This window comes from Gobio gobio (assembly GCF_949357685.1).
Source record: "Gobio gobio genome assembly, chromosome: 7".
In the NCBI taxonomy this organism is placed as follows: domain Eukaryota; kingdom Metazoa; phylum Chordata; class Actinopteri; order Cypriniformes; family Gobionidae; genus Gobio; species Gobio gobio.
This window is the reverse complement of record NC_137103.1, coordinates 31,859,917-31,882,614: the sequence shown is the minus strand read 5'-3', so window position 1 is coordinate 31,882,614 and position 22,698 is coordinate 31,859,917. Positions and strand designations below refer to the sequence as shown.

The 22,698-nt window shown below is 44.8% G+C and overlaps 1 protein-coding gene across 1 annotated transcript in view; it reads left to right on the top strand.

Moving 5' to 3' along the window:
* Positions 1–22,698, top strand: part of LOC307129481 (protein mono-ADP-ribosyltransferase PARP9-like) — a 33,715-nt gene that overhangs the window by 5,888 nt on the left and 5,129 nt on the right. Inside the window, exon 2 of the mRNA XM_079821931.1 lies at positions 21,610–22,520. Within this exon, the coding sequence (XP_079678057.1) occupies positions 21,639–22,520 (882 nt within the window). The 5' untranslated portion in view covers positions 21,610–21,638. The remainder of the gene's footprint in view (positions 1–21,609; positions 22,521–22,698) is intronic.

Below are 22,698 nucleotides of genomic sequence, written 5' to 3'. Positions count from 1 at the left end.
CTAGCAGAAAAGCGGTCTTTAGTGACAGGAGCTTTAAGCTCACCGAATGCAGAGGCTCGAATGTAGAGCCTTTCATGGCATCCAGGACCGTAGACAGGACCCATATAGAACTGAAGGGGGGCAAGGTGGGTGAAGCCTTCTATCCCCTTTAAGGAAGCACACAATAAGAACATTCTTTCCCAGTGACAGTCCGTTCACTTGAATGTGGTGCGCTGCTATAGCGGCCACATAAACTTTAAGCGTGGAGGGGGAACGACCCGCGTCCAGTAGCTCTTGTAAAAAAGTGAGCACTTCTGACACTTCACAATTATGTGGGGTCAGGCTTCGTGCTTTACACCAGTCCGAAAAGACTGACCATTTGCCTGAATAGAGCCGCCTGGTTGCGGGGGCTCTAGCTTCGGAAATAGTGTTTAATACATTTTCAGAGAGGTTCTCATGTACCCGTTGATGGGCCAGACATGAAGCGCCCATAGATCGGGACGGGAATGCCAGATCTGCCGTTTCGCCTGCATGAGGAGGTCTCTCCTCAGCGGAATCGGCCACGGAGCTGTATCTGACATCTGACTTTGCAGTGAGAACCATGGTTGATTTCTCCAAAGCGGGGCTATTAAAAGCACAGCGCACTTGCTCTCCCTGATCCTCTCTATGACCTGAGGTAACATTGAGATTGGGGGAAAAGCATAAAGAGGAAGGTTGGGCCATTCGTGGGCCAACGCATCCTTATGCTTGGAGAAATATGTTAGAAATTTGAGCATTGTCTTGTGAGGCGAAAAGATCCACTTTTGCCTCTCCAAACCTGCCCCAAATTGTCTGAATCGAATGTGGGTGAAGAGACCACTCTGCTGGGGACACTTTGCCCCTGGACAGCATGTCCGGACCCAAATTCAGAATGCCTGGCACATGAGTCGCTCTCAGCGAACTCAGGTTGCGCTCTGCCCATATTAGGACTTTTTCCGCCATTGTGTGCAGATCGATAGATCTTAGACCGCCCTGGCGATTTATATAGGCTACCACTGACCTGCTGTCCGTTCGGACCAGGACATGGTGGTGCTTTATGTACGGAAGGAAAGCTCTTAGCGATAGCGTGACCGTTTTCATCTCTAGACAGTTTATGTGAAGGCTCTTCTCCGAGTCTGACCAGAGACCGGAGACTAGGTTGGATGCATCTGTCGAGATAACTTTCCACTTCTTAACAGTGCCCAAGCTCACGCCCGTCTGATACCAGACGGGATATTTCCAAGGAGCCAGAGCCAACACACAGCTGTGGTCTACCTTGATTTGTAATCGGCCCGAGAGCCATGCATGAGCTGGAACGCAACGATTCAGCCAGCGCTGTAGGGGGCGCATGTGTAACAGACCTAGTCTGAGAACTGGCGCCGCCGAGGCCATGAGACCCAACATCCTCTGAAAGTGTTTGAGAGGAGTGAGTGCACCGGACCTGAGGGAAACTGCTCGGTTCTGAACAGAGAGCGCGTGCTGTGACGTCAGTCGCGCGTTCATCTGCAGTGAGTCCAATACTGTTACCAGAAACGAAACGTTCTGTGTGGGATTGATTCTGAGGCCCAAGCATTTTAAATGGTTGAGAAGCCAAGATCTGTGGTTCAATAACTGTATCTCTGACTGAGCTATTATGAGCCAGTCGTCGAGATAGTTAAGAATTCTCATTACCCGAAGCCTCAGCGGGGTTAGCGCTGCTTCCATGCACTTCGTAAACGTGCGGGGAGCCAGAGATAGACCAAAGGGTAGCACCCTGTATTGGTATACTTTCCCCTCGAAGGCGAATCTCAAGAATGGCCTGTGATGAGGGGCTATTTGTATGTGGAAATAGGCATCCTCTAGATCCACAGTGAAAAACCAATCTCCCGGGCGAATGTGCGCAAGGATTTGTTTCATTCTCAACATTCTGAACGGGCGCTTCATAAGGGCTTTGTTCAGATGTCTGAGATCTAGGATGGGTCTGAGACCACCGTCCTTTTTTGGTACAAGGAAGTAACGACTGTAAAAGCCCGACTCGCTCTGTGAGGGGTGTACGGCTTCCACCGCCCCTTTTATTAACAGTTTTGATATCTCGGTTCGAAGCACGTGACTTGTGTCGCTTCTCACCGTTGTCTCTTCCACGGCGCGAAAGCGCGGTGGTCTGCGAGCAAACTGTAGCGAGTAACCTTGTTCTATTATGTTCAACACCCATTTTGAAATGCCGGGAATTGCCTGCCAGGCCTCGGCCTTCGAAGCCAGGGGCTGAATTCATTTGTGGGGCGAGTCGCTGAGTAACAGGGACTCGGTGGCCCGATAATGTTGCGTTAAGGTGGCGCTTATGAGGGAATTGTTTCCCGCCGCCTGAGTGCAGGGGACCGGGGGACATAGAATACTGGTGCTTGTGTACAGGCGAGCGCGTTTGAGCACGGGCTCGTTGACTGTGAGGATAGTGTTTCCAGCCACCTGAGTGCAGGGGGCTGGGGAACATGGGGGAGTGATTGAGTGTAGGGGTACATGCTTTAATGCTGGCACACTGCCTACAGAGAAAAAACTCTTTTTGTGACTCATATGGGTCGCCGTGAAAACGGCGTTTGTGTACAGGCGAGCGCGCTTGCTTGTGGGCTCATTGGCTGTGTATGTGATGTTCCCAGCCACCTGATTGAAGGGAGCTGGGGAATGTTTTGGAAGAGAGCGAGGTGGTAAACCGGCCGAAGCGGGTGTTATCCACCTTCTCTTTGTGCATCTGGCTAGGACGGCTTCGGCGGCTCAGGTTTCGACACATTGCTGGGTCGGGGACCTCGACGCTCCGGCGGTCTGCTGCGGCTCGTAGAGCGGTAACGCTGTCCGGGCTTAGAAGTCGCGCGAGGCTGGTGAGCTGATGGCGCCGCCTTGGTGGGCTAGGCTGGTCCAGCTTTAGCAGAGGAGCTAGCAGAGGAGCTGGAACGCTTGGGCAGGAAATGTCGCATTGCCTGCGAAGCCTTTTGCGCCTCGGTGAAGCGCTCCGTGAACCCAACCACGGAGGGACCGAATAGTCCTGAAGGCGACATGGGTGTCCAGGAAAGTGGTCTTGTCCGAGTCTTTCATTTCAGTTAGGTTGAGCCACAAATGGCGCTCCAACACCGTCAAGTTGGCCATACATCTGCCGATCGCCTGAGCGTTGGCCTTGGTGGCGCGCAGGGCCAGGTCAGTGGCGCCGCGCAGATCCTTCAGAGCCTCGTTATCAGGGACAGACTCATCCAGGGAACGGAGGAGTTTGGCCTGGAAGACCTGAAGCACCGCCATGGAGTGTAGCGCTGAGGCCGCCTGGCCGGCGGAGGCGTATGCTCGACCGGCGAGGCTGGAAGTGGTGCGGCAGGCCTTGGAAGGGTGCACAGCTTTTGACTGCCATCCTCTGGCAGAGGGCGGGCAAAGGTGTGCAGCGACGGCTTCCTCGAAGGGAGGAAGAGCTTGGTATCCTTTTATCTGAGCCCCATCGACCACCGAGAGCGCTGGAGAAAAAGAGGATTTGGCGCGAGACGAAAATGGCGCCTTTCACGATTTAGCTAGTTCCTCGTGGACTTCTGGGAAGAAGGGAGCGGGCTTTTGAGCGGTCGGTTGGCAACGGTTCTCGAAAAACCACTCGTCCAGTCTGCTTCTCGTGGGCTCCTCGGGTTGAGACCAGTCAATGCCGAGGTCGTCCACGGCCTTCGTGAGCAGGCGCATAAGCTCAGCGTTCACTGAATTGTAAATGCCCGGCGTGTGCTCGTCAGAGAGCTCCGGGGGCCTCTGGTCGCGACGTTTCTTTTTCCGTGGCTCGAGAGGCTGAGAGCAAGGGATGGCGATTCGGGTCGAAACTGGCGAGCCGAGCCCGAAGGGTCTGCAGCGGCAGTTCGTCGCACTCTGGGCAGCCGCCCTGGTTGAGTGCAGCCTGCACATGGTCTCGTCTGAGACATGAGACGCAGATGATGTGCCGATCCTCGTCCGAGAGAAAACCTCTACACGAGGCACAGGAACGAGACATTTGAAACAACGTCTCGGCTCTTTTTGAGTGTGTAAGCAAACACACGGAATGGTAATATAAAGGATATGTGCCGGATGGCGCAGCTGGAAGGCAGGCTGAAGGCGGAGAGTCCGACGTCCTCAGGCTGCAAAGTTCCACTGGGTGCGTGTCGACGGCAGGCTTCGATCCAGAGCTCAGCGAGGTGAGTCGCTGAAGAAGAATTAATCTGACTAACCTGGCGAGACAGGTTCTTATATACCCTTGGCTATGCAAATTCTGTTGCCCCTTGTGGCGGGAGTATAGAAGGACCTGATTGGTCCGTCCCGCCCAGCGGTCTCGCCATAGGTTGCTGCAGTTGCAGCGGCACAGCCAATCAGCACGCAGCAGCTTCCTGCTGAGAGCTGTGCAGCTGCACTGTGTTATATGGTATTTTTAGGATAAAAATTTGCTTCAATATCTCGAGGAAAGGAATTCCCCCATAGCGTTTAGCAAAACGCAATACGAGAGTACTCTCGAAAGGGAACTCCCAAACTCGTTATGTCATTTTGTTCTCGCAGCCCTGGGAGCGATAACTTTTTTTTCTGTTCTTGACTTGCAGAGTATCTATGTATCAAGCTTTTTACTCACCCTCATGTAATTCCAAACCTACAAGATTTCTTCTGTGGCAGATGATATTTAGAAAAAAAATTAGTTCGAAATAAATTGTCAATACAATAAAAAGTCAATGGGATCCAATTATGTTTTTATTGTATGGACAAGACAGATGAAACATTATTCAAAAAATATATTCTGCATTCCACAGAAAAAAAGTAATACAGGTTTGGAATAACATGAAGAACTATCCCTTTAATGTCTTTATTAAGACAGCATTGATGACTTTAACTCGCAGCATGAATATGCAAGTTTTATTAAAATAAATGTGTGGCGAGGTTGACGAGCGAGAGACATGGGAGGAGTGAGCGAGATCGCGTGATTGAGAATGAGCGTCACCTGCGAGGCACACCGATCTCCCTCGCTCCTCCCATGTCTCTCGCTCTTCAACCTCGCCACAAAATGCAAACACTTAGAATGTGTCTGACAGTCAAAAATTTACTTACACAGCAAAAGATGCAGTGACCTGTGCCGGAGTGTCCTTTGGGTTTATTCAGCTGTGGTTCACACCACTAGCTACGGGTGGGCCTGGGCCTGGGGAATTCTTCAGTAATTATTTTAAATGTGATTTATTTTGTCATGCATTAGAACTCTATTCTAATATTAATATAAATATGCTAATTAGTCTCTTCAGTTACGTCACGCCAGTAGTAATGTTATGTTCGCGGCAATAAGCGGATTCGAATCCAACTAGCAGCGCCTTTTTTGTCATTAAAAAAATGGCTAAACTGTCAGTTATGACAGTTTAAAAAGAAAAACGTCTTGACAAAGATGACAGGACACCATAACCCTTTTGTCGTTTGAAAGTGAACTGATAAGTGATATTATCAACATCTTCAATTCAAAACCCAGCCAACTCCGACTTGTTTAGAACAGACATCAGCAGGGCCGTGCAGAGAGTTCTTCAGAGGCAGGGGCTCAAATGTAAAAAAGGGGCAATATGTAAATATATATATATATATTAGGGGTGTAACGGTACACAAAACTGACGGTTCGGTACCTACCTCGGTTTTGAAGTCACGGTTCGGTACGGATTCGGTACAGCAGTTTTACAAAATTGCTTAATAATTAATTTTTATTCAACAGTGGTTTAATGAAAAAAAAATTGTGTCTGTCCTTAAATGAATTCAGATATAACTAAATGTTTCTTAAAGATAATGCTGTAAACTATATAGGGAGCCCTTACATATTGCTATTAAAGATTAACAACAGAGCCCAAACTATTAGCCTAAATTCATTAGCTATTTATTTTTAGATATAAAAATCAACACTCATAAGCTTCACATAAGGCAGTTTTTGCATTAATATCTAAATCTAATTATTATAATTTTTTTCTCCAACTCGTTGAAATATAATAATTTAGTGGCTGTAATTTTCATGACAGGTTTATTTAAACATACATTAAATAAACAAGACATCACTAACAGGCTAAGTGGTATATAATGAATATATATAGGCTAATATAACGAATATATAGGCTAATATAGTGCATGTATTCAGTGAAAGAGTTAATCTCTCTAGTGAACTCACAGCTGTGGACACTGAATGACTTCTGAGGTAAATGTGATTCTACATGACATTGTTTGTTTACAAGCTGTTTTATTGTCTTTCCGCGTTTGAAACACCGATGGAGCGATTACACAACATATGATACGTTTCAATAAGTTGTAATGCATCCTCAACATACCTTTAGATATTAATTTCTTTAGGAAGAGATGATCGCGTTCACTCGCGCGCCGCGCGCTGCCGCTTGAAGATGAACTGATACGCGTCTCTCTGTCACGTCACATAATAGAGCGTTAAAATGGCATTTATCGTTTGAATTTCGTGATAAAATGGACTGAATACTTAATATGTTCGTGTGGGAACTCGGATTGAAGTGTGTTCCGCGCTTTAAACAAGCCGACTGTTAACTGTTAGATTACATTCATAACCGTTCGGTACACGCGCGCACCGTATCGAAAGCCCGATACGTTAGTTCGTCTGTCCATGTAATTTTCAACCGATTTATGAATAAGAACAGAAAATTACCGCTCCACTTCACATGCCCAATGGAATTTGAACTTGTTTTGCCAGATCACGATTGGTTGGTGTATATACATGACAAACGGGCATTGGTGAATTGTGTAATACTTTAAAATATATAATATATAGATTTGTAATTAAATCAACACATTAGCTCTGATTATGGATGAAAAAAAAATATTGAAAAAAATACTTTTTTTCCCGTAAGGCCACACACTCTCTGAAAGGACCATATTTGGCTCGAGAGCCGCTTCCGAACAGAGGAAAATCAGCAGTCAATCAAAACCAAGCGGCAACCTCCCGCAGTTTCTCTTGAAGCCAATATGGAAGTGCCTCAAACTGCAATTCATCGACTGGCCGCTAGGGACAGGATCCAGAAGGGAGCAGAATCTCATTGAGCCCCATGTTAAAATGGCCAACTTTAGAGCAAAATAAAACATGTTTACAGTCTGGTACAAATTGTGCTTTTGGTCTATACGGCTCATTTTGCCCTTCATGACAACTGTGAGGGGGGTGAATTTTTTTATAACTCATTCGTTTACATTATATAAAGCCTTAAAATTCTGCATAATTAATGGCGTGGCCATTTCGAGTGACAGGTGGATAGCCATTTATCTGCTGTCTGTTAGTCATCGCGTCACTTAAGCTCCGCCCACGTCCCGCCTTTTTGCCCATTTTCTGTTATCCGGGAGTGACGCGCGATGACGCGCTGCCAAGATGGCTCGTCCCTACTTTGCGCTTCAGAACGGCTCATCAGAATCCTATGGGTGACGTCACGGACACTACGTCCATATTTTTTTACAGTCTATGATCAAAACGCACGCAACCCATAGCAACGCGTTATGGCAACGCCTCAACAGAAATTGTCCGACTTTTGAGCCGTTCGTTACTATTGTATACATTGTCATCAATGTCATGTTATAATAATCATATTTATTTAGTTTTATTGACCACGATATCATCATTGATATTTGTCTGAGAGGGAACCTTTTGATTCATTTTGAAAAAGGGCAGGGGCTCGAGCACCCAAAGCCCCCCCCTCTGCACGTGCCTGGACATCAGCCATACAAGGTAAGCTATGGATAGGTTTTTAGTCTGGCCCGCCGTGGCATGGCAATCATATATTTGCATGTAATATTTGTGAGCACGTTTATTATTGGCAGGTTGTCGATACAGGACATTGAGATTTCTCTTCGTGATATAAGGCTTGTTTGAGATGAGCGAAATCTGCGCAGAACCGATCACCGGTGATCAGCGCGAGATGCATTCCGGTTAGAAAAGTGTCCGAGGGCGGTCCGCCTTGCTCTGATGTCATGCCGACGTATGTCAAAAATATCTCGCGAGCGAAAGGCAGATGTGTCGGGTTCTGCAGTCGAGCGCATTTGCTCTCCACCGACTGCGCGGAGCAAAAGCATGATGGGAAATGACTTGCTGACGACACAGCTTAATGCTTATTGGTTTAAACAACCGTGATGTATGGTTCTTTTTTTTAATTGTTTGATTTTAAAACTCTGAGATCATGTTTTTATGTGTGAATATTCCCAAACTCTCTAACAAAGGCGATCTCTCTGTGGGTTATGTGATTGTTGTCATATTTAAAAAAATATATATATAAAAACATGTATGTAGGCCTAATTAAAGTAAAAATGATTGATAAACACGTCTTTCGAATGGAAATAAATAACAAAAACTTTGGGTGTCTTGTTCATAATATTTATTTTCATATAAAAGTAACAGAACATAAAGGGGTCATAGAATGACATTTTTGTACAAGTTAATATGATTCTTTAGTGTCTAAATGAAAAGTTTGTAATATACTTTAATTAAAAATTCTCATTAGTATTGTAAGAAAACACTAATTTTACCTGGTCAAAACCAGCTCAGTTTTCAGCAAGTCATTTCAGTGTATGTGACTTTAAATGATAATGAGCTTTGCTCACCCCGCCCCCTCTGCTCTGTGGGGCGTTCGGTTCCCTTTCGAAAGGGAACTCTCGCTGCGTCTAGCTGACGCTATGGGGGAACGCCCTCGGCGTGACTGGTGTCTGAAGCTACTATCGAATCACGGCAAAGTCTTTGACCGACGTCAGCCCATGACGTCATCAACGTGCGACCCGGAAGTATAAAAGGGCGCCGTGCCAACACATACACATCTTTCTCGTCTTCAGGGACTGTCTGTTTGAACTGCTATACGAGTTAAGGATGATGCTGTCCCGCTCAAGCTTAGGCTGAGCGTTGGCATACATCATGGGTTCTCAGATGCAGCTCGCCGATCGTCGCGACGATCTGGCGGCTAACGAGACTAAACAGCAAGTGCTCTTAGGGATGGCTGGTGAGAGTGGTATGATCCTCTCAGCCACCTTGACCGTGTATGCTGAGCTGATGAATGTTATGGAACGTGCTGCGGGCAGGCTGCGGCTGCCATGTTGGCGCGTTAGAGGAGAGATCGCTCGTGATAAATTGCACGATCGATTTCTCCTTGGCCATAAACCATCAGCTCAGATGAGCCTTCCATTCCTTCTTGATCTTCTTACAGAGATCGAGAGGGCATGGAAGAATCCATATTCTACCCAATGTTCATCAACATCAGCGTTTTAACTTCGCTGATGTCGAGGGGATAGGGGAATATGGATATGTGTTGAGGCTACCGACTGGCGAGGAAAGTTTGCGAACTTTTCTCGCATTTCGTGGGCATCAACACTGAAGAGCTCAAACTCTGCCTTTCTAAATCACGTTGTGCTTTAATGGCAGGGGCATACACGGCAGCGGGTCAGGCTGGTGCTGCTTTTCACACCATGGCGGTGTTTCAGGCGTACCAGGCGGACCTGCTGGAGGATCTCGACCAGGGGGCCGGGCTGTCCCCTGAGGCGGTTGCTGAGCTGCGCCGCACCACAGATCTGTCTCTCCGGGCCACCAAGCAGACTGCTGCTGCTATCGGCCGCTCTATGGCGGCTATGGTGGTTACGGAGAGGCATCTGTGGTTGGGCCTGGCTGATATCGGGGAGAGAGAAAAGGGTTTTCTCTTCGATTCGCCGGTTTCGCCTACTGAACTTTTCGGCACCTCCGTGGAGGCGGTGGTTGGAAAGTTCAGGGAGGCGAAGGCGCGCTCAGCGGCATTTAAGAATAAAACATGCATACCGCTGAGATCCGCGCCCCCACCCAGACAGGCGGGACCTGGTCCTTCACGGTCTGAGGACCGTAGGCAGGACCAGAGTGCTAGCGTCTCCTCTCGTGCCCCCCCCCCCCCCCCCCCCCCCCTCATTGGAGGAGCAGGGTACAGAGGAGATGGGATTCCCGGGGGAAAAAGGATCTAAGGGAGGTGATCCAGGACAAACATTCTCAACGAGGGCGTTGGTGATGGATCACTTCCCTTGAGGGCGATTACATCATAGCCCTCTCCTTTTTCCTTTTTAATGTCTTTTTATGACTTTTACCCAGGCGCTTCTTACATCAGGCCTGAGGCGGGCCTATGGTGAGTAGAACTATGTTCTGATGGCCCGCCCGGACTTGCTCAGTGAGAACGCCCCTTTCAGGCATTCAAGGGCGGTAGAACATGGTGGTCATTTTTGTGTGTTATACTAAAAATATGTATTTCTTACAGACCCCAGGTTCCTGTATAGAGTTGGATATTCATCAGAGAGAACTGTCTATTCCCCTGCTTAGTTAGGCTTTAACACAGCACCATTATCTGGGCTATGTTTGTGAGCGTGTGTTGGCTTTCCCTGGTTGGTCAAGATGGCGCCAGATAGGCCACCGCTTATGGTTATCAGAAGATGGGCCTCCTCTCATTTTGAGAGTAGTGTTTAGGCCGCCGCTCTTTTCTTTGAAATGTTTGCGGATTACTAGGCGGTAGCACACTTTTCTGATAGAATGTAGTGTTTGTCTACCGCCTAGGGTTACTATGTGTCTTCGGTTCCCTAAGCCACTGCAGGTTGGATTAGTTTGTCTCTGTTACGACTGAGCGCTACGGCGTCATTTGGTATGTGGATGAAGGAGGCGCGTTGCTGAGGCACCGTCACCTTTTTGTTGTACTTAGATCGGAGGCCTCCTCTCATTGAGAGTCGTTGGTTTTAATTGCAGTCAGTTTGTTTGTCTGGCAGTTATTTCTCGTTTTTTGCGAAACTCGTACAGCTTGTAGGCTTCTACAAGCCTCCCTGGAACGGGTCCCCATAGTAATGGGTAGCTATCATGTGTTAGGCCTCAGCAGGCCTCCATGAAAACGAGCCGTAGGGTCTAATATTACTACAACCCACATTTTTCAAATATGGCTGTCCCAGTTAGCAGGAAGGATTGCACCGTTCTCAAGAGTAAACGGTGACAGTGGTAGGCCTTATCAGGCCTCTAGTAAGGCAGGTGACAATGCTTAAGCATAAAGGTACTACTAGCCTAGCTGGCTATCAGGTTAAATAGGGGTAAATACGCTCTCCTGAAGGTCGGCTGTCAATTGTAGGCCTCAGTAGGCCTCTTGAACAAGGCGCATTATCAGTTGGAAGGCCTCAAACAGGCCTCACTGGAGGTATGTACCGATGTGCGCATCAGGACAGCTAGCCTGGAGGCTATCAGGTTGTAGGCCTCATCAGGCCTCCCCGAAGGCCCGCCGGTAGGTGTAAGGCCTTACTAGGCCTCCTTGAGGGTGAGCTCTCAGGTTGTGATCACTACCAGAAGCAGGTTGTAGGCCTCATCAGGCCTCCCTGAAAGGCCTGCTGTTAACTCTAAGACCTTACTAGGCTTTCCTGAGGGTGAGTTCCCAGATTGTGGTCGCTCTCAGAGGCAGGTTGTAGGCCTCATCAGGCCTCCCTGAAAGCCTGCTGTTAATTCTAGGCCTTAATAGGCCTCCCTGACTCGAACAAGGTAGTAGGCCTCATCAGGCCTCCCTAAGGTGTTCCTGGGATCCAGTCATCTGAAACAGTTAGCACGCATTGCAAACAGGTAGCAGGCCTCTCCAGGCCTCCTTAAAGGCTGCTTTTCAGGTAGTAGGCCTTAATAGGCCTCCCTTGAGGGCGAGTTCCTTAATCAGGATGCTCGAAAAGCCTGCGTAGCTTGACTGTCGAGTCCCAGATGGTGGTCACTCGAACGAGGTAGTAGGCCCCATCAGGCCTCCCTAAGGTGTTCCAGGGACCCAGTCATTTAGCACGTATTGCAATCAGGTAGTAGGCCTCTCCAGGCCTCCCTAAAGGCTGGTTATCAGGTAGTAGGCCTTAATAGGCCTCCCTTGAGGACGGGTTCCTTAAACAGGATGCCCGACTAGCCTGCGTAGCTTGACTGTCAAGTAGTAGGCCTCAATTAGGCCTCCTTGAGAAAACATGGGTAACCTCAGCAGGCGGTATTGCTGTCAGGTAGTAGGCCTCACTAAGGCCTCCCTGAGGACGGAGTCTCGAGCCTGGATGCTTGGGTTTCCAGCATGGCTTGCGGTTAGGTAGTAGGCCTCTATAGGCCTCCCTGGAATACCCGCTATCAAGTAGTAGGCCCACAGGGCCTCCTTGAAGTTGAAGTTCCTGAGCTAGGCACTTTGATTACCAGTTCTCTGTGAGAACTTGTGGTAGTTGGGCCTATAGCTAGAGGTTACTCGCCAGGCAGGCTCAGCTGCTCCCCTCAATGAGGGTCGTCTATGAGTGCTCAGCCGCCTGAGCCTGGTCAGACGGTCGTAGGCCTCTCATGAGGCCTCCCTGTTAGATCAGTCCTTAGGCCCTTTCGGCCTCCCTACTGCTTTGAAACACAAGCACCTGGTAGATCCTTGATTTGAGCAGGCAGACTCCCCTCGATAGCAAGGGTTGAAAAGCACTACGCTGAGTGTTGCTCTCTTGGATAACCCGTCTCTGAGTTCCGGGCTAAGTAAGACTGCCTGTGTTTCAGTCCCTTAGCTTGGACGCCCTTTGGGCACCATCCAGAGGCTCTGTTTTGAACAGACAGGGTTGGCTAAACCGAAGTGTCCATAACACTTAGGGCACCAGGTCAGGCCTCCCTGGGGGCACTCGGGAGAACTTTTTCCCGAGTAGTGACTGGCTGGGGTTCCTTCGGGTCCCCTAGCCACATTCCCTTGAAGGGACCCCTTCATTGGAAGTAGTGGTCCCGGGCCTTCGAGCGGTCTAGATGGAACTCCACGCAGTGCGTTAGGGTTCCGTTTAGTTGTATAGCTTGGGCTATGACCGTAAGGAGTGCTGTCACTGTCAGCCCAGGACCTGAGGGGGAATCGCTCAGGTTTTTCTATGAATTACTTGAGTTGACAGTTGTCACTGCCAATGGGCAGACACTCCCCTCAGCATGGCGGCGTTGGTATATCGTTCCCCATAGCGTCAGCTAGACGCAGCGAGAGTTCCCTTTCGAAAGGGAACGTCTAAGGTTACGTATGTAACCTCTGTTCCCTGAGAACAGGGAACGAGCGCTGCGTCGCGTTGCCATGCTTCAGGGCCTATCTGCCATACAGTCCCTTCAGACGAGAAGATGTGTATGTGTTGGCACGGCGCCCTTTTATACTTCCGGGTCGCACGTTGATGACGTCATGGGCTGACGTCGGTCAAAGACTTTGCCGTGATTCGATAGTAGCTTCAGACACCAGTCACGCCGAGGGCGTTCCCCCATAGCGTCAGCTAGACGCAGCGCTCGTTCCCTGTTCTCAGGGAACAGAGGTTACATACGTAACCTTAGACGTTCGACCCGACACAACAACACACGTGGAGTGTTGCCTTGACAACATTTGAGGGTATATTTTCGAGAAATAATGGCAACGGGAGTCTCTGAGGAAACATCTGAGCAACCTTATCATTTTGAACCGGAGTCGGACCAGGAACAGATGACAAACCCATCGAAGTTCGAACAGGACGTTTCTGAATGGTTGGTTAACGTCATGTCACTTTGATCTATCTTTGTACTGGCAGAGTAGTGTAGTTGCAATGTGTTTACTGATGTGTTAGTTCATTGACAGATTGATGTTATGTTATAAGATTTTTTTTTTTACATTACTTTTTAATCAGTAACAGACACCGTTATAAACCATGTACAAAAGTAAGCTTAGTGTAGTGTTACCACGTTAACTTTATAACCAGAGTACACAGTTTGTAATAACAAACATAACGCGTTGTTCATTATAAACGTGGGATTATGAATTGTATTGAGAACGTGCCGTATGCCGTAATGTAATTTACCCTGTAAACTTTAGCCTCATTCATCGTGAAGCGTGCAAGCGATTTGCAAAGATTAATATAAAGGTTAATAAAACGTTACACTCACATCTTCCTGAGGTGCAGCAGGAACACAATCCTTTTTTCAAGAGCAGCTTATTAGCAAAACCTGCTTTATACTGACGCTCGTTTATAAAGCAGTCTGCTGAGAAATGATTCGCGCAAACATTGACGTTGATCTGGGGGAATATTCCCTTCTAAAACAAAACTCAGCAGCCACTGGGTCTTCAGCGGTTCGGATTTAGGAACATCAAAATGACTGCTGTGTTCGTTATTACACCCAACAACACAACACCACAATCGCTTAGACGCCATTCTGCTCCAGCGTATCAACAATGGCGGACTGATGACAGCTCGCTCAGGGCGGGTCTGTGTTGAAACGCTGCTGTCAATCAACAATCTTAGGAGGGGCGTACACCGTGTAACGTCACACGATCAGACAGCTCGATTTGAGACAGGGGAAAATATATAAGGAGATTAAAAAAAACCACTGGCTGTATTTTTATCATTATAGGATGGTTGTGTACAGGCACTGCCAACACGCATTTCCGTATAATCAACTTGTAAAAGTGCATGTACCATTCTATGACCCCTTTAAATTACATCCAGTTTATCAGCAACAAAGCGCACGAGTGTGAATCCCGCGATATCCGCCTTTGATCTCGCAGGTGTCGGATCCACTACGAGAAGAGAGAACTGTCCGGCTTGCCTGCACTTTTTTCACTCCTCCCCTCACTGCAGCCGCCAGCCGCCTAGTCTCGGCTGAATTTCAGGCGAGGCAAGGAGCATCTCAAACAAGCCTATAGTTATCAGGTTACAGCGTGACACGTTACAGCCGCCCACACTTTAGCTGTGTCCCAAAGTGAAGGCCGTTCACTTTGAAGGCCGTGCACGACTTCGAAGGCCAGACCAGGCCACGCCTTCGAAGTGCATGAAGGGCGAACCGAGGGACAGGGTTGCCAGGTCTGCACAACAAAATCCCTCCAATTGCTAATCAAAAGTAGCGGAATCACGGCCAAAATGGGCCAGCATATGCCAAAACGCGGGGGGCGCCCAGTACAAATATTGCTAAAGTAAAAGAAAAATTACACCTGTGGACTATAGGCTACAAACAAAACAACCCACATCAACAGTAAATGCTTCCCAATTCTAGACTTGGCAACACTGAACCGAGCGTCGTTGAATGGGCTGTAGCAGGGCTGCGTTCAGCCCCGACAAAACTTTGGAAAACGTTTTTTAAACGGAAACAGTTCTGCGTTGAACACCCTTGCTGCGTCCCAATTCGCATACTATCCGTACTAAATACTATTCGAAAAAAGAATTAGTATGTCCCAAATCTTAGTATGTTGAAAAAAGTATTCCAAAGATTCCCGGATGGTTTACTATTTCTGGTCAGAATCCGAAGTGCAGATCGATGCGCACTCTAACGGCTGATATTGCCCACAACCCATTGCGAGATGGACGGGGATTCGATTAGAACTACAAACGCGGATAAAAAGTGTTTAAAAAACTACAAACATGACGGTTACGCAAGTCTGACGGTTAAGTGGAGAGGATTAGATAAAGTGGTTTGAGTGAGCAATTATCAGTATTTAACCTGACGAAAAGATATTTATTCAATATTATCCACATTATATTTCTCCTTCAGCAGCATTGAGAACTTTTGTAATGATACGTTTGGCCATTAACTTTGCAAACACATGAGAGGAGTCTTTGCATTAAAGACCCACGAAAGGCAGATCAACGAGCGACTACATTTCTCTCCGATACGGTAGGAAATTAAATTGAAAGTGGGGGATTTGAACTGTGATGATGATTGACAGGGCAGTAAGGGTTAAACGGTGACGGGACGCACGTAACAGAGTCCGTTAAAGATGACGAAGTAGTATGTCCCAAAGCTTGCATACTCTTCTGCTACACACTCAAAAGTATGTACTTTTTCTTCACAAAAAGAGAACATACTTTTAGGACGTAGGATAAGTAGGCGAATTGGGACGCAGCCCCTGTTCTGTTGACGCAAGAGTTGTAACTATGGCAGCCGAGAAGGCCATTCTTTGTGTTCTTTTTGAGGAATTTTCGGAGCCTGATAAAATCGATATAAATACGTGTATAATACTGCAAAATACATGCAATCACTTCCCTTGCCGTCCAGAATAAATGACAACACCCCAATCACATTTATTTAACTTTTTTAACTCCTGGTAATCAATTCTAATTTAAATCATTTTATTTCTAGTTCTTACTTTTTTAATAGCTTGTATTTTCTTTCTCACTTTATGTCAAGCAATTACCATATATGAAATTTGGTATATAAATAAACTTGCCTTGCAATGAAGCTAAATATATAAATAAATACATCATCATGTTGATTTTATATATATATATATATATATATATATATATATATATATATATATATATATATATATATATATATATATATATATATATATATATATATATATATATATATATATATATATATATATATATATATATATTACTATAAAACTCTTACGACAATTATGTCTTCTAATACCAGCGGACACATTAAACAACTTTACTTCCATTGTGTGAGCTGTCTCTTTAATACCGCGTGATTTATATACATTTTGCCGCTGATTGGGCTGACATTTTTGACACACCCACCAAACGAGATCAAACGCATCTCAAACCTGTTGCACACCGTTTCCAGGAAACATGACGTTCAACCGGAAACCGTAGCAAAACGTTGCGCACCGGTTTGAGCTTTGAACGTGCCCCAGGTGTGTGACTGACAGCGGACGTTCGTGAGGAGATTTTAAAAAGAGAAATGGAGCAGAATTTATTTATTTATTTTTTGCTTTTTATGAGTTTTATTGGATTTTGACATGCTTCAAAGCCTGCGATGATGGGAGACGTAAATTTAACCATAAGCACGTAAATCTGTAGCATATGGTTAAATATTTAATCGTTAAAGGGTTAGTTCACCCAAAAATGAAAATTCTGTCATTAATTACTCACCCTCATGTCGTTGGACACCCGTAAGACATATTCATATTCGGAACACAAATTAAGATATTTTAGTTGAAAGCTGATGGCTGAGAAAGGCTTCAGATAGGCCTCCATTGGCATTCAGTACATTGACACTTCCAAGATCCATGAAAGGCACTTAAAACGTCGTTACAAAGTCAATAGTTTTTGTGCGCAAAAAAAAATCTAAATAACACCTTTATCCAACTTGTTCTCGACTTCCGTGTATGCCTCCACGACGCATGCGCGAGAATGATTAAGAAGCTACTATGTAAACAGCGATTTCTAATTACCTTAATCCGGTTAAAGGAACTGGAACACTCCACCGTTTTTAGAAATAGGGCTTATTCAACTTCTTTCCTACATTTAGATATGTGGGCAAATGCATTTTTGTCTCAGTGCATGCATTGTTTTAGTTTGGCAGGGTCGCCGCTAGATTAGCTTAGCATAATGAATGGAATCCTATGTTGCCAGCTAGCATGTCCCGAGTAAAAGTGATCCAAAAAAACATCTAATTACTTCTTGTGGCCTGCATATTCACAAAGAATACAAATAGCGATGCAGATTAAGACTAGGCGATTTCCTAGGGAGATATTAACTTGGGACTATATTATGGGGAAGCACAGGTGAAGCACTGCTACTTGGGCGCAGAGAAATCACGCAACACATGAAATCAAAGTTTGGGGATTTCATGTGTTGCGTGATATCTCTGCACCCAAGTAGCAGTGCTTCGCCTGTGAATACGCCTATTCGTTGTGAATACGCAGGCCACAAGAAGTAATTAGGTAAAATCTTTGGGAAAATCGTGCTTTGGAGATGCATGATTCGTCAAATAGGAGTCATTCGTAAATGCAGCATATTATTATGAAAAACGGCTTTTTGAAGAAGAACATTTAATAATGAAAAATTAGATTTTTAAGCATAACAGTGTGTGTGAGGAAGAGGTAATTGAGAAATATATTAAACAATAAATGTTGTGTTTTCATATAATTTTACAAAAATAGATACATTTATTTATTTATTTATTTAATTAATTAAATCAATTAATTAGTTAATTATAAAATGTATTAATTATTGAATTAATTATTTCAGAATAAACTGGTACATTTAATTGTTGTTTTATTGAATTCATTATTTATTTAATTATTTCAATTATTCCACACGGAGACGCGTATCACTGTATACGTATACATTTTTTATCGTATTGGCGTTTCGTCCTCACGGATCCGGCGTTTTGGGAGACTGAAACCGCTATTTTTTGAAACCGGGTCCTAAAGTGGATAAATCTGAAAACGACACCCTTGCGGTTTCGTGTATACAGCCAATCCGTATATTTTGTGAAACGGTGATGTCATCACACCACGTCCTGCGCGAGGAAGACTTGAAGGGATACAACTATGGGCACTGGGCATGCGCACATCAATACTGCGTTGTTTAATTACTGTATTTGCATTATTGCATTGGGTATGTTTAGGGTCGTGGGTAGGTGTATGCGTTAATAAAACACATCTGGTAAGTAGCAAATTTATTTATTGTTATTTTATTGTGAGATTTTACCTCACCTCCGACTGTTGCCGTACCCCTTCTAGCCACAACTCTTCTTCTCCGTTTTTAGTGTATTTCTGTGGCAGAATTACAGTGCCACATACTGGCCTGGCATGTATACTACATCGTTTTGAGCCGTTTTCATGCTCTTGTGTGTACGCAGATATTTCTTGAAATGAGGAAAAAAAAAAGATTGGATAGGGAAAGTTCTGGCTTTGTGTGGACGGGGCCTAAATAACACCGCTAAACAGCATTATTTAGAGAAACTGCTTGACATCAACAACATCGACTCGTAGGATCTGCCAGCTACAAAATGACGCTACCACCTCTCACACACCCTGACATCGTCAATTATGGTTTATAGTATCAGCGCGTATTTTTTTCCAGCGCCCATGTTAACAGATTAGAGCATTCACACACCGCACGCAGAGGCAGAAGCAGCAGTGCCGTGATCGTTTCGCCGCCAAGTCTATTTTTGCCGCGCTGCTCACGCTGAATACTAGCCACGGATTGTTCTTGAAATCATGTAGTGAAGTGTCCAGTGTGTTTCACGATCACCATATGACATCCAGTGCTGTGAAAAAATAAAATAAAATACACGAAAACACAACACTGCCAGAAGTTTTTGCCCAAACTTCAAAAGCCTGTTTAAATGATTAAAACTAGAAGCATAGCTTCACTTTAATGTTACATTGATCATGTGAGCTCCTTATATACAACATGTTATATGCATGTGATGTGTGTATGAGACAGAGGGGAACATGGTGGCAGGGCCGGCCCAAGCCCTTATGGGGCCCTAAGCAGAATTTTATTTGGGGGCCCCTCAGTGCCACCAATACGATTGGCTATTGTCAATTCTTGATAATTCGCACACCCAGTATCAATTTTAGTATTTATAGCTGTGTTGCTTACATCATGTCTGCCTGTCATGTTTTTACCCTTACACAGTTTTTAATTGTAACAGTAGCAAACCCACAGGAGTGGTCAGATGTTAATATTCAAAGCCTTACAGTACTACAGTTCAGACTGGGATATGTGGCTACTTTTTTATTTTATTTTTAAGTAGCCTAGTCTCTTATGCTGAATATGCTCACTTTTCCCCAGGATTCTTTAATAGAATGTTCAAAAGGACAGCATTTCTCTAAAATAGAAAGCTTTTTAAAGAATACTAAAAATATTGTAATATAAAAACTGATAATCATAAATGTCTCTTGAGCATCAGATCCTCATATGATAATGATTTGTGAAGGATCATGTGACACTGAAGACTGGAGTAATGATGATAAATTCAGCTTTGATCACAGGAATACATTACACTTTACTATATATTCACATAGAAAACAGCTGTTTTACATTATAATATTATTTCACAATATTACTGTTTTTTGATCAAATAAATGCAGCCTTGATGAGCAGAAGAGACTTCTTTTAAAAACAAGAAATGTTGCTTTCTTTCAAACATTAAACAGAGCTTTTATTTTGGCGAAAATAACATAAATTTTTTTGCATTCCATTCGACTGTGTAGAAAGATCCTTTTTATTTTCTAAATAAAAACTTCCGAAATGTAGGCTACACAACTTATAATTCCAAGGGGACGATATAGCAGTTTGCAGAAAAACATTTACTGAGGAAACTGGAAGCTATGCTTTAGCTTACTCCAAGACATTCAGCACGTCAGACAAGATATTCACACTAGGGGTGTAACGATACACTCGTGTCACGATTCTATATGTATCTCGATACTGAACTCATGATACGATATGTATCCCAATATGTAGCCAAAATAAAGAGTGTTTTTTTAAATGTTGTACTTTTTTATTATTATTAAAATAATATTATTATTAATAGTGTATTGTTATCAGTAGGGATGCACCGAAAATTCGGCCGAAAATGGCCCAAAAGGGCATTTTCGGTTTTCGGCCGAAAGACTTTTATCACCGAAACAACACAGCCTAAATGTTGTGATGACGCAAACAGAAACCACAACCTGCACGTGCTTGTCTGAAGCAACATGTCTGCGGTGTGGACGTATTTCAGTATATCTGAGAAACACCCACGTCTGCTCCATGCACAAGCACTGACAGCAAGAGCTCATGTTCTCGATGAGAAGAGGACCAGACTTCACTGCGAAACCGAACGGTTTCCGAATGCAATCTTTAACAGTGGGCATGTTTTAAGCGCGGAACACACTTTAATCCGAGTTCCCACACCAACATCGATCAACATGTATCACGAAATTCAAACAATAAATGCCGTTTTGATGCTTTTTAATGTGGCATCACTGATCACATCACAGTTGAAGCGTGCGGCGCGCGCGCGTGAACGCGATTATCTGTGAGCGCGATCGATCATCTCTTCCTTAAGAATAAACATGAATGAACATCAAAGGTGTGTTGAGGATACAACTACTGTCACATATCATATGTGGGTAATCGCTCAATCAGTGTTTCAACGGTGAAAAGACCTCAATATAACTGCTTGTAAACTAAACAATGTCATGTAACTTAGCATCACATTTTTTGTGGGCAAGCCCACAGTGGGTTGCCCACACTTAACCCTCATTGGGGCCCAAACAGGCAAATCCGCTGTGGGCCCTGCATGGGCTAACCCATTGGGGGCCTGTTGGGGTTTTCTGTGAGCACGCTATGGGCTTTCCCACAGTAATCCCACATTGGGCCCCAAAGGGTTTGCCCTTGCCCACACTGTCCCACAGAAAACCCACACTTACAGTGAGCCCACACTGGTGTTTTTACTGGGCAAAATGACAATCTACAGCCAACTGACTTGGTTTTAAAGCTTTTTCTTATTCTTTTTTTTGCAAATGTCTTAAAATGCACATGTAATCAGAGAAATCAAAAATTTCTCAGGGGTGCATGCCCCCGAGACCCCCTGAGTGTGTGTAAGCTAAAAAAATAAAGCACTGTTACCCTTTAAAACTAAGCTTAGTTTGCTGACCAATTATAAGTTAGTGATTCTACAAATGTTCATTTAACTTCAAGTTTCAAGATCTGTCATGTGAATTTGTGGTGAACTTTGTGGGGAAGTTTTGGCCAATTTCACGTGCATTTTGTGTATTTTCAAAATACTGTATTTGTATTTAAATACATTTTTCCACACAGTATTCTGCAAAAGGTCCACTTTTTGAAAAAAGAACCCTAGGCTGGCTACGGGCCTAAAACTATAATGCTTCTGTATTCAAATATTTTTGTATAATGGTTACTTTATTCCCCCCCCTGAATCCACAGAGGTCTGTGTCCTGAAGAAGCTACAAGTCATGAGTGACATACAACAGACTCCACTGGCTCCAGGGAACGCTGCCATTCTGAGAAGGTGTCAAGGTGCTTTTTGCCATGCTGTTAAAGCAAAATTTAATTGCACGGCTATTCTCCAAAATATGGAAAGGGCTGGCTCCTTTGGTAATAACAGTGGTGTCTTACAAGCTGAGAAGAGGTACTCCACAAAGCTGTCCAGCAGAGTGGAAATATCAGTCTGGAAAGATGATCTTACACGCCATAAAGTGGATGCTGTGGTCAATGCAGCCAATGAGAAGCTACAGCATGGAGGAGGTCTTGCACAAGCCCTGAGTCATGCTGGGGGACCATTGATCCAGAAATGGAGTGATGATATTATACAGCAAGTGCAAAGAGTGAAAACTGGTGATGCTGTGCTCACTCCTGCTGGAAATCTCCCATGTAAATATATCATACATGCTGTTGGCCCCTCCGTGTCTCCAAATCCATCCCAGAAGGAGCTTGATCAAGCTACACCCTACTTATTTAATGCTATCATTGGAATTCTACAAATAGCTGTACGTGAAAACATTTCCTCTGTTGCAATTCCTGCTCTGAGTTCTGGCCTTTTCCATTTTCCAAGAAATCTCTGTGCAGACATTATTGTAAAGGCTATAAAGCAGTTCCAAGAATATGATGGGTTTCAAGGCAAGAACTTAGAAATCCGTCTTGTTAATAATGATGAACCCTCTGTCCAAGAAATGATGAGAGCCACTAGAGCGACTCTAGATCCAGCCAGCATCTCTGGCTCATACAGTGGAGCTGTGCAAGGCAGAAACCAGAGCATGACTTCCTCTTCAAGCAATAGTTTGCAGTTTGGCAATGTAACACTGCACCTTAAAAAGGGCCATATTGAGGAGGAAAAGGTAAGACTATAATGTCAAGGACTAGCTAGCAACTCAAGATTTTCAGACGTTTAAAGAAAAGTTTGTTTTATATAATACAATTTAATTGTTCAACAAATGAAAATGTGTTATGTGGAGAAGAAAAGAAAAACATTTCACATTGATATTCTTTCTTTTATGTTGTTCTTTGTTTCAAACT